Below are 15,068 nucleotides of genomic sequence, written 5' to 3'. Positions count from 1 at the left end.
CACTATCCAATATAAATTCACAATAGCCTACACAGCTAATAAAAAATAAAAGTCCTAACTAGTGTCTGTTTATGTAAAATTTCTTCCTTTGATATTATTTATTAAAATAGGAAGGAAACTGTAAATAAAAGGAAGTATGACTAATTATACTCTCCTATTTAGTTCTTTTTAATAGTTTACGAGATAACATACGTTTATATCAATTATTAACCTACATTTTCCCTAGTACTACATAACCAATACTGATTAATTAAATTTTATTTAAGCTATTCAGTTAATCAGTACAGAGTTTTATAACATATTTTAGTCAACTCAAATTTTAAACTTTTGTAAGGTTTTTGAGATCCATAAAGATATTTCATGCTATCTTGATGTTGAAAATTGAGATTCAGATTCTTTATTGAACTTGTTCATGGAGAATAGAACAAAAGTAAAAAGAATGTTTGGATTTGAGAAGTATAACAGAAGATGAACCGATACACTGTATCGTTAATTTAATACATCGTGTAATTAGAGTTTTATGTATCAAAATAATTTTTAGCTGGGGTTTCCGAGGGTTATCTAAGCTCAACCTTTCAAGATCATGTGTGAGAAACACATTTTAATGATAACCTCCTTTTTGTTTTTGTTCTTTTCAATATCACCAATTATCTTTCTAACCTACACTGTGGGGTTTGTGGTTTTTTAATAGTTTATGGGCTTTAAGAATTAGGCTATCTAGCTTTCTCTTTAATCTCGTTCTTTTATGGTAGTTCTAATGTATGCAATTATAATAAACAGTTGCTCCTATTCAAAGAAGCCTTTGTATCTCTTAATGTATAACTTTTGGTTATAATGTTCCAACAAAAGATAATGTAACTGGAACTTCCAGAAGTGTGTAAACAAATACTCTTAAGACACAAGAGTTGGCAATGAACGAGTGGAGAGCTGCCAGTTTTTCTCCCTCACAATAATGTGAAGACCACAACAGGTCTGTTGATTAATTCTTTATTTATGACATTGAAAAATTGATGATGCGATCAAGATTTTACAAAGAAAAGAAAATGTTTGTTGTTATTTTACTTGATGGACTTCCTTGGTTCTTAACGCATTTTTATGCATTTGTTCACATGCTAAATGTTAAATATGTATACATGTTTCTTAAAACTCTTATTTTCAGGCACATGTGTTACAGCTTCTTGTTAATGCACAAATTTCAGTAAATATAACCCAGTGAGAGAATTATTGAATGAAATATTCTTATGTTAGCAAAAATAATATTTAATTTTAACACACCGGAACGGGAGGCCCTAATTGTTTAATTAGGTTAGCATAAATAAGGTAATTAAGTTAAGTTAATTCCTTGAACACGAAAGGCCTCACAAAAAATAAAAATTTTACTATTGAAGTGCTTGCTTTCAAATTAATTAAGAATTAAAATAAGAAAGTAGCTTCTAGAATGTACAATTAAGCTGTTTAGTAAAACTAATTTTGAATTTAAGTACAAAACTGCGTGAAAAAAGGAACATAATGTTAATTATTAATAGCCTGCTTGTAGACATAGCTATAACTTATTTAAATATGATAACTCAGAATCGGCAACCACGGCGCAGAAAGAAAACTGAAACAATTTCATAATTCATTGTAGTCCATGAATTAAAAAATGTACGGTGGGGCTGTATGAACATTCGAGGGCCTGAAATATACAATAAATATTCATTCACTCACTGTACAGTGTACAATGTACATGCAGAGTAGAGACAGATTCCCGGTCACAAAAGGAAATTTTTGTATTAGGTTATATTTGAGTTACCTTACCGTTTTGGTCGTTACCTTTATAGTTGAACAGCAGAAATAGAAGTGTTTGTCACAAGTTCGCTATGACCACACTGGCTAGTTTACATACTTAAATTACGACTTTTTAAAAGAATAATTGTGATTTAAGTGAAATATGGAGGAAAATGACTTATTGAATCTGTACAATAGTGGAAATTATATAGCTTGTATACAGATTTTAGAAGGAACAGAAATATTGGGTAACGATACAAAATATCTACGGGTTAAATTAAAACATGTAAATGAAATTACAAGAGAACTTCTGTGCCTTAATAATTTAACACTCTGTCAAGCCATGGTAAGAGATGCTTAAAGTTATGATAATTGTTTACTTTATCCACTTTACAATATGTTGTTTTTTTTCAAAAAAGTAGGCCTACCTTAAATTTAAAAATTAACAGTTATCAATTAAATTTCAGAAGGGTTTTTAATGTCATATAAGGCAATAGTAGTTGAACGGGTGGGGAGACTTTAATAAGCGGATTCAATTCTTATTATCAAACTATTCGATTGTTATTATCGAAGTATTCAATATATTATCCAAATTCATTATTATATATTAATCGTACGAAACAAGAATAATACTTTACAATTTGTAATATAATAAATTTAACAATAAGATAACAAAAAATCCAACTATGGCCTTGACCTACACATCGCATATATGAAACAATATGTATAGATTGTGTAGATAGCACTGAGCAACTGCTTTTGTAAAAGCAGTAGCCAAATTCGCATGTAGCCTATATCTAGAAATTGATCACATAATTTCCTCATATTCATCGTCATTTTCAAGAAATTAGTTACTTCTTGCTGTTTATTGTTTATATGACAAATGACTAACTTATAAATAGGAATCATGTTTTGTTAAATGGCTCACTACAATATTAAAAGGTAGAGTACGATAAGCAGACATGGTTTTGTATATCGATTAGTATACAATCAGCGATACTGAATATTCATTTATCGAGTACGCGTTTATAAATCATATCAACATATCTTAGCCATAATCATAATCATATTTTAAATTAAAATAACTAATATAATGCACAGAGTGATAATCTCATATAAATAATAAAAAAGTTCTAACGATCCAACAAACTATTAGAACTGGAAATAGGAAAAACTCATAAATAATAATAAAACGATAGCAACGTAAAAAAAAAAATTATAACAGGAAATATAGGAATTTACATGTTTTCTCCTAGGTAGCAATGATTAAACACTTTCGAGAAGTTGTTGAAGCATCTTTTCTAAAAACCAAACTTCTTTTCTGTACAAATACTCACAGAGATGATCTACATGCAGGTTGGCTGATATGCCACTGTTTAAACTTAGTTTCATGGTCCTCCACGAGCTTTCGACTGTCAGTTATTACCTATAAAAGAAAATATAGGTTTTATTATATAAAAAAAAATGTTTACAGTTGATAAAAGTTAGTTAGGGCCTATTGTTCATATATCAGTCAGTATCAGTTAGTTATATCGAAAGTTATAATTAAGTAATATCGTTTGTCAATATCGATATAAGAAACCAGGTCTGCTTTTCGTACCCTACCCATATTAAATTATTCATTCGGATAACAACAAACCATTCGATAAAAATAACCAAATAAAGAGTGTAGGCCGCTTATTTAGTCTACCCGAATGGGCTAACAGTAAAGCCTCCAGCCATTAGCGCGAGGCAGCACCAAATTGTGCTGGAGCCCTCTGTGTTTGCGACAAACAAAAAAAATCCCCGAGGCAGAATAGATCAGTAAAATATAAAATATTTATAGGCTGATAAGAACAACACCGATAACTAATGATGAGTTTTAGTGATAATTAATGTTCACTAAATATTATAAATTTATGTAACCAAATTAAGCCTAGAACTGGCAATGAACATTATGTCGATCTATATTGATTCATCAGTGGCAATCAACATTATAATGCTGATCATATCTCAAATCTTTATCAATTGTTTATATTGTTATTTATAATTATATGATGAGACTAGTGTCATGTTTAAATATGTTCTATGGTCAAAAAATCTTGATTCTTTATTCAGCACCACCAATACTAGGCTATTTATATACCATTTCAGACAGAAAGAAATGCTGATTTCGTTGGTGAAATTTGTTTTGCTGTTTTGGCAACAGTGATGTCATAAAATTGCCAGAACAATAATAATTAAGTTATCTTTATCTAGCCATTTTTATGCAGGTGTCCTGGTTTGGTTTTTAGAAAGGTATTTATTTCACGATATAGTGTTAAGTACTTATAAATGAGTTTATTATGGATCTTTTTAAAAATTGTTATGTAGTGTTTTTGTTAGCAATTTTATGGTTTTATATGTGATATGTACTTAGGTCAATATAGGCTATTGTGCAGTGCAGTGAAAGTGTTTGAAAGCTACAATGTTAGTGATATGTCATGGATATGGTTAAACAAATGTAACAATGTTTATTAGGTTTAGAAGTTACAGTTAGATAAGAAAATAACAGAAGCCTTATGAAGGAAACAGGATTTTTCCGGATATTTGCCATCATTCAGTGATACAAAATATCAGTAACACTATGTTTTAAGATCTGCAACCTGATTTCTTCTTCAGGTAAATAACTAACCTAACACATAGTTACAAACTAGGTTAAAATAAACAAATCATACCAGAGCTTTGTGACATGCGTAAAAATCCTGTTCCTTCACAATCCTTCCATAATCAAAAACAAACTTTAAACAAAGAAACCTTATGAGTAGAAATCTTATTGACTTGCAGATAACTCTTGAAGTAATACTCAGCAGAACTTGAAATTAATTTAGATATCTTTAATTTATAAACTAATTAATATTTGTCTGTTTTTAGATAGAGCAATCTGGAAATGAAGAAAAGTGGTCAGAAGCCCTAAACCGTTTTATGAAACTGCAATCAAATTATAGAAGTTTATCAGTTATACCTTTAGAACTGGAATTAAATGTTTTACACAATATCCTGTGGTGGTTTTTGACCAGACCCCATTCTTTAAGATACAAAACAACTCCCCAGAGTATCTTGGATATTGTCTCAAAGTGTCTAATTAAAGGTGTGGGCTGAGTATTTTCAACATTAAAACACATAATATTATGTTTATTATGAATTTTTACTAGTACATTCCAACTATCACATTGTCAAATGATTTTTTTCCGTACCTGGTTACAGTGTTGAAATCCTGTAATGAGTCTGTGCTGGGGCAGGAGTCGTGTTTCCAAGACTCAAGTTGTCTCATCACTCTACTGAAGCGAGCCTCAGATCAGCTATTGAGGTTATCTGCTGTTGTTTGCACACAGCTGCTAAGTGTGATTACATTGACAGTCCATTTGCTGTTGAGGCAGCAAGATACAGAATTCCTGACTGAATATATGGGCGTACTGAGAAAAGCTATCGATCAGCTAGATTTGCTGAGACTCCATGTCCAGAGAGAGACCCAGAGAGGTGATGAAGAGGTTTACTTTAAGTTTGGTCTTACTCGAATGAACTCTACAGCATCACTGAACAACTGTGGAGATACAATAAACGCTTTTGTCATAACTGGAAGCATTGTGTGTGCCGTGAATAATGAAAATGAACAAGGAATGGACTGTTTGAAACAGATAGCCGAGGAAGGAAATAGTTTTCCTTTTATATCCAACTACTTGAAAGGTAATTTGGTCTTATCATGTTTAGTAATTTTTGTTTCAAATGCATAGATTAACAGTTTGAGGATAGCCTACATATATTTTTTACCAATTTTATGATTTTTAATATAATCTGGACTGCCAGGGCCATCTGTATTTGAGTTGATATTTACCCGCAGGTCTCTTGCATCTTGACTTCTGCACCCTCCTCAGTAGCTCTAATCCACATAAGATTTTACTTGGCTCAACCAGCTCTGTCTTGGTCTTCCTTCAGTATTTCTTTTTATAAGCAGTTTTAGTCGACGTTTCTCTTCTTAAACGTGTCCAGCCCAACTGTTTTTTATGCATTTGATCTCACTCACTATGTCATTGATTTTTGAATATGGTGGAAGTAAATTTTATAAATGTATTAATAAAAAAATTATGGTACCAATTATTTAAAAATGTATGCCTTGTTTTAGTTTAAAGATTGTAATTAACTTAAGGCAAGTATTTGAAACTTAGAAAATTACATAAGGAAAAACTATGGAAAATAATATTTACAAGAAAATTAACTTTTTTACAGCATACTGTTGCCTCCACTCCCAGCATTATAACGAGGCTAAGCTCTGTTTAGCGTACACCACATCCAGCCCATTACCACCTCCCCACCAGGCCCACTACCGACTTCTGCTGGCTCGGCTGCTGAGTGAACAGGGAGACCACAAGGCCGCCCTGCTGCAGTGTGAGGCGGCCTTAGCCTCAGCACACTCCTCACCAGGACATCCTAGTCATTCACTCGCCACCCTCATGGCTGCCAGTGAGGCTCACCATCTCCATTTATCCACTGCACAGCTCAATTATCTCAAACGACTTGTGGAAGTAAGTTAGTTGCTGCCATTTAGTCAGATTGTTTAGTTAATTTTTCCTTACTTCGCAGCTTACTTTTATTTTTGCTTCAGTTGGCTGCAAATTTCTATATGGCAAAATCAGAATTTCTTCCCTTAAATTAAATTCTGTTATTGAGGTAAAGAAGTAACAGTTTAAACTTCCTCACCTATATAAAACTTAAAAGTAAACTTTTGCAACAGTAAAAAATGTTTGTTCATTTGTTCAAGTTTATAAAAACCCATGCAACAGTAATAAATGTTTGTTTATTTGTTCAAGTTTTTAAAGCCAAAGTCTACAGAAGAGAATGTAAAGTTTGATGGATTTGAAGAGTGGTGTTTAACAGTACTAAACCAACAGTTCTCAGTTACCGTCCACGAAGCTGTGTACACTCTAGCTAGAGAGCAGTACCTCGCAGGGGTATGTAAGTATCACATATATCTCTCTGTACTTACATTAACAATTCCTTGCTACCTGAATATACCCAGATATTTCTCATGTGCTGTTCACTTTGCGTTTATATCTCAAATATGTATGTTAAAAATAGTTTAATCAGAATTAGATTCTTAGTAGTTCTGGCATTTTAACTCTTTGCACGCCACTAATAAATCCATTAACTTTCATATAATGCCTAGACAAGTAAAACAATTGTGTTTCTTTAACTTCAAGCTAATTTTTATTATAACTAAATTATAAAAGGTACAAAAAAACAACAGCAAAAAAAGTATAAAACAGGGCATTTTACTTAAAATTTGTGTATTTATTGATTAAAAAATAACTGTTATTCTTTTCAGTAACAAATGTTATTTTCAAATAAATTTCAATTTCATTGCAAAATGTAACTAAACTGAAAAGATTAATTACATTTGACTATAAAACAAGATAAATATTTCAAACTAATCATAGCACTACCACACGATGAAGAATAATAATGAGATACGTAGTAGATGCGCCTTGTGACAACCGAAAAAGCAGTAATACATGCCACGGATATGTTTGGTTATGGCTCTATAGGAGACACAGAACTGCCGAGCAAGTGGTCGGAGTTAGACAAAGGGTACTATAAAACAAGATAAATATTTTAAATTAATCACAACACTACCAGAATATGAAGAATAATCATGAGATTCGTAGTAGATGCACACTCTTAACAACCATAATAAATTCCATGGATATGTTTGGTTATGGCTTTATAAGAGACACAGAACTGACGAGCAGGTGGTCGGAGTTAGACAGAGGGCGCTTCCCTCCCCTAGTTGCAGAGTGAAGGTCGTTTATAAATACTTCCTTGGCAACCGCAATAAGCACAGAGCGTGCACTGGGCATTTTGTGACCTTAAAAACCTCTTCAACAGACATAATCTATAATATCAGATATAACTGTATTTGGAGTTTTGGTTTAAAGTGTACCATTCTAATATATCTGTCTACGGCATGGGAAGGCTTAACCTATTGACTGCCACGCCTGTGTTATCATGTTCATGTTTCCAAACAGCTGCTTCGCTTTACAGTGCCTCTTGTAGTGCTTATTGGGACTTCTACTACTCCACAGTAGTGCTCTTTGATAGCTACTACACTATGACGGTCAACTGAGGAACTATGAGGAAAGCATATGGTGAAGTTTTACTGGGACATTAGAAATAAAATGTTACTGTTTAATAGTTTTTCAAGGTGCTATTTTTTCTAGTTTTGTATTTCATTTTGATTGTGCTTCAGTCGGTATGGCAGGAACTAATTGTAATAATGATAAGTGTGTTTTATTAACTTCAGATTTATCTGAATATACAGTTCCGAGTTAGGAATTCAACAGTGTAACTTTTCTGAGGATGATGACAGTTGAGATGTGGATGCAATCTATTAACTGAGACCTGATGAATCAGGGGATTCTGACAGAAGGTTGATAAATGAGGATAATGCTGAACTTGATTCATGGTGGGCGAGATACATGCTACATGTGCACTAACTGGGTCGCTCCATGCTCGGGGCCTTGATTTGCCGACTACCACTTACTCAAAAAAATAATAAAAGCAGTTAATTTTGTTGTAAATAGTGTATATAATGCATGTTTAGTGCTTAGGAAATTTATAATTTATCGGTAAAATACGTAAAATTACAGCAAACATTTTTCTAAAATGTTTTTAGTGTTTGTTGTTAGAAAATGTTCCAAACATCAGTAGATATTTGGTTCGCCTGATTTAGCACCCCCTGGACACAACACCCCGTCACTTTTGATGTCAATTTGACGTCACGAAAGGAGGTGCTAAATCAGTGCAGTGGCCATGTCTATGCCCTGAATAAACACCTCCTTAGAATAGGGATATCCTTATTCAGCGGCTTGACCATCCATGTCCTAATTAAATAACTGTTATGTTTGTTTACTGATTCCAAAAAAGCCAATATTTTTGTTATTTCTTACAGTGACAGTACGCCACCCAAAGCTGACGGTTGTACCAGGCTTTCACTGTACTGTAGAAATTGTTATGTATGTGACTTGATTTGAATAAGACATGTAGAAAAAATATAGAAGCACCTGTAAAAAATTGTGATTTCTTGTTGTGTTGCACAATATACCACTTTTCCATTTCATTTCATATTGGCCTATTTACGTAACTTTCAAAGTTCTAAGCTAATCGAGAGAGTGGTCAAGAGATCGCTAAGATCCATAAGAAGAACTTGTTTCCCTCACTTTTTTTTTATTCCTCTTGGAAAACCAAATATTAATCATAAAACAATACACTGTGACGCAACCAAACATCACTGTACCGTAAACTTCAATAAACTAAAACAACAAAATGTTGGAAAACAATAATATGCACGGCGCACATGCAAGCCGTCAACATCAAATAAAGCATACATTAATGTTTAATGTTCACCAGAATAACCAACAAACTATTGCTAAACAGATTTTTGTGATCTAATTAATATAACAAATAGAATCAGTAATCTATTCTTGTTAGTTAATTCACTAAGAATCAACCAATGACAACCTGAAGTCTGTAATGATGTTTACAATGTTGTGTTACAGTATCACCTGAAGGCGCTAGAGAGCTACAATGAACTGTCAGAGTTGCTAAAGTCTCAGATTTGCGAGTCGTCGCAACTGTTGCCTCGTCAGGTGCAGATTCTGCATGAGACTGTGCTTGCTCATCTCAAAGGAAACAGTCTTACAGGTCAGTTCGATCTGGGGCTTCATTCTTATCAATCATTTATAGATCATATTTGACAAGCTTCTGCAAATTGACTTTGATCCAATTATCTCACATGGATTATCATGTTTCAAAAGATGTTTTCTTTAAAATAGATTTTTTTTTATACTTCTTGTGAGGTTACTAATGACAAGGTTAAGTTCATAACATGTGTCAACATTTGTTATAAAGAACTGTAAAACGAAGTTTCAGAGCAATTCTAAAAACTGACATTTTTAAATATTTGATTCCTGTTTGAAAACGATTTCTTGAGTTGTTGCTCATAAGAGTAAGCACGTGTTAATTAGCTATGTATTTAGCTAAAGATTCAAATGAATAATAGATAGGTGTTAGATTTAAACATTGTTTCAACAATTTAATGACACTGAACTTCAAGGAGGCGAGCAGTTGTGCCGACAACTTGTGAGAGAGTATGTACCGTCCGGTACTGTCACACTAAGAGAGGGAGAGGGATGTTGGGAGGCAGCCTTATACCGTCTGGAGGAGGATGTTGTGTCTATGGTACTGCTGGCAGACATCCTCAGTGGCTCTGACAAGAATAGAGCCCTAGAGCAGCTGAATAGGTAGTAATTCTTTGTACTGACTTTAAAGTCTAATAAAAACATTTCAAGATAAAAGATCCTAACTGCACAAATGTTTGACAGGTTTATATGCAGTGTAAAACAAACTGGTGCGTTGTCAATATGTAAAATACTAATACTATTATTATAAATAACATCAGCCAAAACTATAATAACTAGATTAGTTATATATAATAAGAAAAATTATCGTTTAAATACTCTCCTACATTATAGTAACATTTTTCGATTAAGAATTCTAAGTTATGCTCAGAACTGTATACAATTTAGCGATTTAAAAGTTTGTTATATAATCGTAAATCCATATATAGTGGACTTTTCTTTCAAAAAAAGTTAAATTATGTAAGCTGTTAGATAATTAGTAATGGTTTTGTGTCTAGTGTTATACATATGTTTCTGCTTAAAATTATTAAATGATAAGGGATCTATTGTTGTATACTGCTATCAAATTTTCATAGATATTTTTTAAAGTCACATTTGAAATACTAATAACATTGACGGAACATAACCCATATTCATTACCTGATCATACTGACAGGAGACTGTTATAGGTGTTACAATGTTGTAAGTGAGGCCAGGGATCAGCCTTTTTTGCAAGTGGATACTCACACAGAGCTTTGTGATTGGCTCATGAGCAGGATAATGTTGCGGAAAGCTCGTCTAAGCCGCACTGAGGATGCTGTTCACTACTTCCGCAGAGCTCTTATCCACAAGCCAGGTTAGTTGCAACCATGAAATTTATGCAAAATCAGTGATGATAAATTCATTCAGGCTGATTTTTATAGGCCAAAACGGTTTATTTCAAGAAAATTTTAAAAGCAAAATTGTGTATTTTTCCATCAAATTAGATTGACACAATGTGTTCAACAGAGGTAAGTAACTGAAGTGAAAAGAGTTAGTTATTTGTAAAAAAAGTAGAGCCTTGATAAATGGAAACTCAAGGGAAATTACAAAGTTTTGATGTATCGGGAATTATACAAAAGGTTTATAATAAATGAGTAATAATGTAGGATTGACTATGAATACTTTATCAGGATAAATGTAATAAAAAATGGTTACAAGAGTATTTTTGGTATACCAAACTCCTTTGCAATGTCACTTTATTCTTATTCCTGTTATCTATAGTCTCTATAAATTAAACTTTATCTTGATAAGATAGAGTTCTTAGTTGTGCCATTGCTTTTACACAAAATACTGTCACAGCTTAAAATCTAACGCACACACTTCATTGAGTTAACTTACATTCACTTGAATCATGGTAACGTCCAAATTTAGACTGAGGTGACAACAACGGAAAACAAAGGAGCATCGGTAATGGAGTTTTCAAATCTTGACTTGAAAAATATGTTACTGTAGTTAGGTTCATTGCACTGATAAACTAAAACAGAAATAACTAAAAAAATATAGGTTATTATTTATATTATTATATTTGTGTTAAACCTTCGATATATAGACGTAAAATTAACATTAATGTAAATGGCATATTGGGACATTTGGGAATGACAAAACTTTGATTTATCAAAGAATTTGATATATTGAGGTTCGATGTATCAAGGTTCCACTGTAGAAAAAATTATGATAGAAAGATATCATAATTAGTTTTGTAATTTTCAGTTGTCTAGAGATTAACTGTCTGCCGAATTACGTTCTACAAGGAAAGTAAGTCCAAAATGACAAGTAGTCAATAAACCTTATGTGAGACTCATTTATGCTTATTATGAGTACTCATAACCTGAGTAAAACGTTATTAGTGAGTCTTTTCCTTCATAAAAAAATATAGCCTTACAAATTAACGATTGTTATTTTTCCAAGTTTTAGAGAAAGTTTTTTGACTGACTTTTTTGAATGATAAGTAAATTAAACTTGTATATTTTTTAAAGTCATTTCATGCTGATCACACTTGTTTTTTTTTAATTATTCTGATATCTTTAAAAGAGACTTTGCAGTCAAATTTTTTGCAAACCCTGTTTTTGTATTAAATTTGCTAAATTACCGTTTTAAAATGGCTGCCAAATAAAAAATATGGCTTGTACATTTGTTTAGTTGGAATTTTGTTAATGTCTACTCATAGAGAATCCATGATAAAAGAATCAGGAAAATTAAAAATATTGAGCAACAAATTATATTTATTGGGTGATTTGAAATGAATTAACCCTACATTAGAGTATAACAAACATAATTATTTTAGGTGATGCATGTTTTGAACTGGTGTGCAGCAACGGAAATTCTGTAATTTTGTGTAAATATTTTGTATATGCAATCATTGAATTTATGAAAATATCTGGTATATTGAGACATTTAGGCAGAATGTCTCTATTTCAGGTGACAAGGAGGTTATGTTCCACTACAAACAGTGGTCACTGTGGCATCCTGACCACCAGTCCTTTGATCCTGGAGATCACGTGGCAGAGTTCCCTGCAGACCAGGTGTACAACCTCGCACTCAGACACATCCTCACCTGTGCTGTCAGTGAAGAAGAATGGGCAGCTTTTTTTGACCATGAAAGTTCACAGAATGTCCTTGAAACATTATTTGATGATGATTAATTAAAGATTGATTAAAAATCATCATTAGTTTTTCTTTGAAAGAACCCATACTGGGAAACGTGGTTTAAGCTGGAAAATAGGTTTAATGTTTTTTTTGTGCTTTATTAAATAGAATAAGTTTGGATGTGGTGGTCTGCCAGCCAGTCGAGGGGACATCTGTCTAAGGGAACATCATTGTTTCAACTGGAGACCATTCAGTCATGATGCTATACTGATATCAAAGCCTGCTACTAGACCTCAAACACTACAATGAAGGTTAAGGAGCTTACAGGCTACCAGTCAACCCCAGGACAACACCTGATGAGATCGTGGTTTGATATCTTACTTGACCATCCAGTTCAAGTTCCAATACAGAAGTTCTCAAGGGAACACCCAGTTGTAAATAATACTAGTATAACTAAGGGAATAGAGCTCATGTACATAAACTGTGTATAGATATTAACCCATTAAGCGCTGAAGGAAATTTGTCCTCGATTCAATTAGTGTGCATTTAGAGATTTGAGATTAGAGATAAAAGGTCTTGCCAAAGTTAAATTTTTTAATATTTCTTGAATAATGAAATAACAATATTTTTTTTAAACTACTGGTTTTACATGTAGACTCACTGTATATGTGGGCACGCCATATGGTTAAGCTGTGTCTTAAGTCGAAACGGTGATAAAAGAATAGCACTGGGTTTGTATTGATATATTACGCAATATGCAATCAAATTTACTTCCGGACAGTCATAAATCAATACATTTACACATATGCAGCATTGTCATTAAGTATAATTACCACAATAAACTAAAATAGACAATAACGATATTCTTGTATGCCGCGTTTACCACAATTTCAAAGATACGGATATATCCTTATGCTGTGCTTTAAGGGTTAATATAATAAAGGAAACCAGTGTTCCATCTTAACTCCAGTTCTCATTTTACTGGCTGAAGATAGACCCCCGTACAAAAGACTAATGCAATCCCGAACAGAGATTGTAAGAAGTAATACAAATGCGGCTATTGAGACATTGTGTTTGCTAAAATGTAAGAATAAATAACTGAAAATTTAAAACACAGATACCAAATTATGAACTGTTATGTTATTTTAGACCTGTGGTGAAACACTGGTCAGATAAGCAGAATACAATATTGACACATTTTTGTAATGGTACATAAGGACATTATAGGGCACTGCACTTAAAACATTAACTTACATAGACCTAAGAACTTTAAATTTATTTTTCTGGTTACATAAAAAAATTTGAAATCTTCAAATTTTTATTAAAAAATGTCAATTGTCGAATCAGACTCTGGAAGCAACCCGACCACCTAAAACATAATAATCCACGGATCTCATGAATCTGTAAAGAAGAAAGACAAACCTAGGGATCAATTGAAAGCTTTCCCTCCGTTTATATGGTATAGGAACAAATATATATTATCAACCAATTTTTAAAAGAAGAATATTAATTAAGCAAGGCTCATACATCTTGAGATCACCTTATAGCTTTATCTGAACTACCAAAATGAAAAGTACTCCTGAGGTATTAGTAAAAAAAACCATCAGGTAAGCACTAAATTTTGTGTAGACTTGAGAGCCGTGAATATCTATAAAGGATGCTTATTCTTTGTCATGGGTTGCTGCTATATCCTTAACGGATTGAAGGAAGATAATTACATGTCGAACATTGACCTAACGATGGGTACTAGCAAGTCCTCTTAAAAGACGAAAACCACCTCTTACTGCCCCTTAAAAGAGTACTCTTCCAGTTGAGTTATGCCCTTTTGATTACATTCTGTCCCAGAAAAATGTAATGTTGGTTAAAAAACATTTGTTGGGTTCGCATAGCATTCGCATATTTGGATGATGTCCTTGTCTTAGAAAAATCATTTAAAGAGCAATCTAGAAAATTTTGTCAAATTAGTTTTGTAAAACTTAGAAACGAAAATGTCTGTCTACAATTAAAAAAAGTTTGAATAAACAGAATTCAAGTGATAGGATTTCAAACATTTGCCATCGTTACAGTTACAAAAGGTATAACACAACATTTCGAGGATTGGGATCTATCCTCTTCGTCAGGGGGGGGAGATATTAGTTCATACAAAAATAAAGAACAGAAAGAAGAAAAGGGTTCAAACATACCCAAAAGCTGCTTGGAGTCTAGTCTAGGTGTTGTCACTGCAGAGAAGTGCTCAGGCTATGTAACGGAAATCAAAGAAATACTAATATATTATTATATATCGAATATAATATTATTTGGCGATTACATTGTACAGGAGCTTTACCTAAAGTGATAAGAGACATACTGGCGAAACCGACTGGTCCATTCAACCGGCTGATTGCTATCTGGCTGTTGGTCAGCTCTGATAATGTTTCTCCTTACCCCCACTTACCATTTTAAACTACATTTTGCTGTTAACTACTTTCAGATGTCTTGCCA

At 32.8% G+C, this 15,068-nt stretch overlaps 1 protein-coding gene across 2 annotated transcripts; it reads left to right on the top strand.

Annotated features, from left to right (window-relative positions):
- Window positions 1–1,719: 1,719 nt before the first annotated feature.
- Window positions 1,720–12,664, top strand: LOC124360106. Of its 2 annotated transcripts, XM_046813429.1 has the most exons (9): window positions 1,720–2,113; window positions 4,660–4,876; window positions 4,993–5,472; window positions 6,013–6,308; window positions 6,594–6,734; window positions 9,339–9,483; window positions 9,896–10,082; window positions 10,649–10,815; window positions 12,420–12,664. In XM_046813429.1, the coding sequence occupies exons 1-9, from the start codon at window positions 1,931–1,933 to the stop codon at window positions 12,641–12,643; spliced, it is 2,040 nt and encodes a 679-aa protein (XP_046669385.1). In that variant the 5' UTR covers window positions 1,720–1,930; the 3' UTR covers window positions 12,644–12,664. The 2 variants fall into 2 exon arrangements, with proteins under 2 accessions (XP_046669385.1, XP_046669386.1); XM_046813430.1 differs by lacking the exon at window positions 4,660–4,876 and having other exon boundaries at window positions 1,980–2,113.
- The last annotated feature ends 2,404 nt before the right edge of the window (window positions 12,665–15,068 follow it).

This window comes from Homalodisca vitripennis, chromosome 4 (genome assembly GCF_021130785.1).
Source record: "Homalodisca vitripennis isolate AUS2020 chromosome 4, UT_GWSS_2.1, whole genome shotgun sequence".
Lineage (NCBI taxonomy): Eukaryota > Metazoa > Arthropoda > Insecta > Hemiptera > Cicadellidae > Homalodisca > Homalodisca vitripennis.
The sequence above is the reverse complement of the archived record's forward strand: the minus strand, read 5'-3'. Positions and strand labels throughout refer to the sequence as shown.